This window comes from Lolium rigidum, chromosome 6, assembly GCF_022539505.1.
Source record: "Lolium rigidum isolate FL_2022 chromosome 6, APGP_CSIRO_Lrig_0.1, whole genome shotgun sequence".
Classification (NCBI taxonomy): Eukaryota; Viridiplantae; Streptophyta; class Magnoliopsida; order Poales; family Poaceae; genus Lolium; species Lolium rigidum.
The window spans coordinates 19,783,656-19,788,482 of NC_061513.1; the positions used below are offsets into that span (position 1 = coordinate 19,783,656).

General features: G+C 44.6%; 1 protein-coding gene across 1 annotated transcript; it reads left to right on the forward strand.

The window, feature by feature from the left end:
- The first annotated feature begins 2,082 nt into the window (after positions 1 to 2,082).
- Positions 2,083 to 4,409, forward strand: LOC124665733 (40S ribosomal protein S10-1-like). The gene is made up of 5 exons (XM_047203119.1): positions 2,083 to 2,171; positions 2,261 to 2,309; positions 2,721 to 3,003; positions 3,570 to 3,705; positions 4,079 to 4,409. The coding sequence occupies exons 1-5, from the start codon at positions 2,169 to 2,171 to the stop codon at positions 4,154 to 4,156; spliced, it is 549 nt and encodes a 182-aa protein (XP_047059075.1). The 5' UTR covers positions 2,083 to 2,168; the 3' UTR covers positions 4,157 to 4,409.
- Positions 4,410 to 4,827: the final 418 nt, after the last annotated feature.

Sequence of the window (4,827 nt, forward strand, 5' to 3'; positions counted from 1 at the left end):
GACGAACCATGCAGGAAGTGAAATCAACACCGGACAAGGTCAATTTGAAGATTAAGAGGGGATAAAGGTCTTAGCTACCTGTTTACATGAGAAATCCTATGAGCCGTCATAGTAGGGTGGCTTGTGTATGAAGCAGGGGGTGAGAGATGCAAGCTTATTTTTGGTGGAGATGCCGGAGATAGCACAAAGACATCGTTGTCGGAATAGAAAGCTTGAGGCAGCTCACGATGGCCATGCATATTTTGGGAGAGCCCTGCACATCACCTAGAGACGACGCTAAGTAGTCATCCAGTTGAGCATTCAACAATGAACATGATTAGAGCTTCTCCTATTCATTCTTCTCCGTCCTAGCTCGTCGGAGTTGAATCACATCACATCGGGAGTGAGACTAGCTGATTGAAGCTTAATGAGGGACTCACTTAGTCACTTCGTCAAGGAGATAATGAACAAGAGAGAAGGGCATAGAAAGATGGATGCCTCACAAATTAACGTGGGCGGGTGACATCGGAGAGGAAAAAAGAAGATATAGATAGATATAGAGAGAGAGAGAGGTGAACTAAATGAAGGACAAGGAGCATTGCAACATCACGATGTCAGTGGACCCATAGTAGTGTGCTAGTATATTGTTTGTATTTGTCCAACAAGTAAGAGCATGTCACAGATTCACACAAAGATGCATGATATACATAAAGGGCTCAGATGAGCCCGAGAGCCAAAACTCAATGTCAACATGGTACTAGCTACTTTACAAAATTTTTATATAATATAGTAGCAAGCAGGACCAACCCTAAGGAGGGCGTGAGGGGCGGTCGCCCTGGCCCCAAGTCCCAGCTAGCTAAAGCATATGCAGTGACGGAGGGTCCGTGCGGCGGCGCCATTAGATCGAGATTGGGAGTTCATTCTCGCATTCGTGGAGACAAGGATGAAGCGTTTTTTGTTGCTCACGAACTTGGGTCCTTTTTTCGTTCCTTCCGGTTATTTAATTTATTGACTAGCTTGGGTCCTTTTCCTATAGCTAGCTATCAATAGAAGTGGTATGGGCTTGTTACACGTAATCAACACCCGAGTTCTAAAAAAAATAGTAATCAACACTATGCATGATTTTCTTTAGTTTATAAAAAAAGTACCCATGAGGGCTCAATGTCGTGTCATGCGCACACCACACATGAAACAAGTGCGGAGTTACTATTATTTGGACCCCCTTCGAATCGCCGACAAGTTGGTCTTGGAGGAAGGAAGCGAGGTACCGCCACGTCCCGCCCCAGCGCCGTGAAACACATGTCGCTCTCCCCTTTGGCATCCACACAGAAGGGCTCCACAAAGCCCTGGCCGAGCAACACGTCCCCGTAAGACACATAAGCCATGGAGAGCTCCGGGATGCACGTCTCATACGCACAATCCCGAATGTTCAATACAAGAAACTAGATGCTCTCATACCGTTTTTAAACCCTGAATTCAAAATAGCGGGTTTGCTAGTTCCATGCTAGTTGAAAATTACAACATTCTAGAAGGATTTTGCCTCCTTCAGTCTAGTTTTTTCCTTTCATTACACAACATTCTCGTGTGATCTCCTTTTTTTTTGGCCTTTTTACAACTGGAACCATCAGTGGCTGTGTGCATCCTTGTTATGCAGAGGCCGGGTGTATTGCTTGAACTTGAGTAATAATAAAGCGCCCTTTATCGAAAAAAAAAATGCTAGTTGAAAATTAACTTAGTTCTGAGTCGAATCCTACACCATCAAATTACATCGTCATTTGTGTAGTTGAGTTGTGCTACAACTAAAATTTCTTAGTTGCAAGTTGTGTTGCAACTAGACATTTTTCAGTTAGAAGTTGGGGTTGTAAGTGAAAATTTTAGGTTGCAAGTGAAAATCCCAGTTACAAATAGTGAAGTCCACCGAAAACACACGGGCGACTATTTGTTTGCTCGACCAGGCCTACAAAAAACGAAACCACAGCAAGACACGAGGCAGCAACAAGGCCCAGAATTCAACGAAACGCAAGCCCACTAGCCACGAGGCCCAGGTGCCGCCCCTACATATAGCGACCCCCACACGGCTAGGGTTTCTCCCTCAAGCCGCGCTCCGCCTCCACTTCCTCTGCAAACCCGCGGCGCCGCCGTCGTCGTCGTCTCCCTTCGTCCCCGCCTCCGGCGCCGCGTCCGTCACCATGGTGAGCACCCAAGTCGAACCTGCGTCATCCGGAGTCTCGTTCTTTCTCACCAAATCTGACGCGCTGACGCCTCTTTCCTCCCTTTGCAGATCATCTCCAAGAAGAACCGCCGCGAGATCTGCAAGTACCTCTTCCAGGGTGAGTCCCTCCGCTTTGCCCCCTCCCCCTCACGAACATCGGAACCATTTGTCCTCGTGTAGGTTGTGATTGCGATCCGGATGCTCTCTCCTTCCTGTTCTTGGTCCCATATGTTCGATTCTGTTGTAGGGTTTTAGATGTCCTAGTCCGATTTCGCCCGATAACATGCTACCTTTCAACCGCAGTTCATGCGACGGATGTGCTTATGCAATAGTTTATTATTGGTTGAAACCTTCGGTCATGGCTGTTAAAATCTTATCCGTTCTTCCAAATCGAACATGCAGATGACTGTTAGGATATCACAGCCTCTTCACTTTGTTCATTAGATGTAGTTCTGTAAGCCCGTATAATGCCGCACCTTGTGATGTACTGAAGTATCTTAATGTGTTCACTTGACGTGTGCGTGTGCAGAGGGAGTGCTATACGCCAAGAAGGACTACAACCTGGCCAAGCACCCGCAGGTGGACGCCTCCAACCTCGAGGTCATCAAGCTCATGCAGAGCTTCAAGTCCAAGGAGTACGTCAGGGAGACCTTCTCGTGGCAGCACTACTACTGGTACCTCACCAATGATGGTATCGAGTTCCTGCGCACCTTCCTCAACCTGCCATCTGAGATCGTGCCCAACACCCTCAAGAAGTCTGCCAAGCCCCCGTCCCGCCCATTCGGCTCAGGACCACCTGGTGACCGCCCCAGGTGAGCTTTGCCATTTCTGTCAATTCTGAAAATTTGCTGCAGTGAGAATGTACCCCATTGATCATCTGTCTATTTATTTTGTTCCTTTTCCGTGAATGAATGTTGTGGTTGTTCTGCCACAGCTTTCTGTTTAGCCAAAATGAAATTAACTGTTGATCATTGCATGTTTTTTCGCCAATTACCACTTGAAAGTGTCCTATGACTTATATTTATTTTCAGAAGCAAACTAACAATTTTATAATGGTCATGTGTTAACTTTACTTGAACTCACCAGGAGAATTATTTTTCCCTCTGTTATGTATTTTTACATTTAAGTAGTCAACCATTCCACTGCACCATATCTCTGTAGCATGCTGTGTATTTAAAGCCTGAAGTAGTTACATTTGGCTTAGCAAGAGAATATGAGCAGTCTGAGATGCAATTGTGTGATGATATCCAACTCACTTGTTTCTGTTTACCTCTTGTTAGTTTTTATTTTGGTATGCCCCAAATAGTTCCTTCTCTTTTAGAGTCACACGGGCTTTATTGTATTCATACTCCCTAATTGGTTCTGTTAATTTTTGCAGGGGCCCACCTCGCTTTGAGGGTGACAGACCCAGGTTTGGCGACAGGGATGGTTACAGAGCAGGCCCGCGTGGTGCTCCAGGGGATTTTGCTGGTGAGAAGGGTGGTGCCCCTGCTGAGTTCCAGCCGTCATTCAGGGTAAGAGCCAACATTCCATATTGTCTGGTATGCTGGTTCCTGTATGTTTTTTTGGAAGTGCATTCAGGACATCATTAAGTTTATGGTTTTATTGTATGCATAGCTCGTCTTCTGTTGGCATTGTTCTGATAGTGTTGTGAACTCCCATGCTCTGTTTCATGACTTTCATATATCATTGAGGATCCATATTTTAAATCTTGCTTGGTAGTTCATTGATAAGTTACTGCCTTAACTTGTCACACTTATCTATTAATCCTGTAATTTTTCCTAAAGTTGATCTTAGATTGATCATACAGGCCTAAACTGTACATTGCCATGCCAGCTCTCCTTTTTGTGAACTAATATGTTACTACCCTGGTATTTTGTTGTTCAGAGTGGTGGTGGCAGCAGGCCCGCCTTTGGCCGTGGTGGTGGTGGTGCATTCGGTGCCGGGGGAGCTTCCATGGAGTGAAGAAGCAACACCTATGCCGGTGGCAGCACCCTGTAGCTTTTCGGATACAATTGCACACGGGGTGTTGTCTCTGTTGATCTTTGAATTCTGTGAACAATGCGATTTTGTTTATCGAATTGTAGCCGAGGTTGTTAAGACATGGTTTATGGGTTTGTTTATGTTAGCCGGAGCTCTTTGAAATTAAGACAGCTGTTGGTAGACGTGAATCTAGAAATGGTCTACTTATTGTCTAATCATATTTTACCTTCTGTTCTGTTATTTGCTTTCTGTGTGCATGTTCACAGGTTATTGCCCTGCTGATACTTTGTGAAACTACTGCCCTTTACCTTTCGAAACTACTGTATTGATTTTGAACATTGTCTCTGTACAATAATTCAATAGATTTTTAAGCCAAACAACATTTTCTATAGCCTAGATTTTTAAGCCAAACAACATTTTCTATAGCCTAGCTGTTGGCTGCAGTATTCGATTGTGTTTACTGAAGATGCTAATAGAATCTTTTCTGCTTTTTTCTGTCACTGATGTTGTTTACTATTGGCAAATTAAGAGCAGTTTTCTTCACTGTTCTTTTGACTTCCAATCGCAAACAGTAATCATGCATAAGGAGGGTAAATTGGGAGTTGTCCCTTTTGATGCATCTCTTAGATAATTGTTGCAGTATCAGCTTGTGG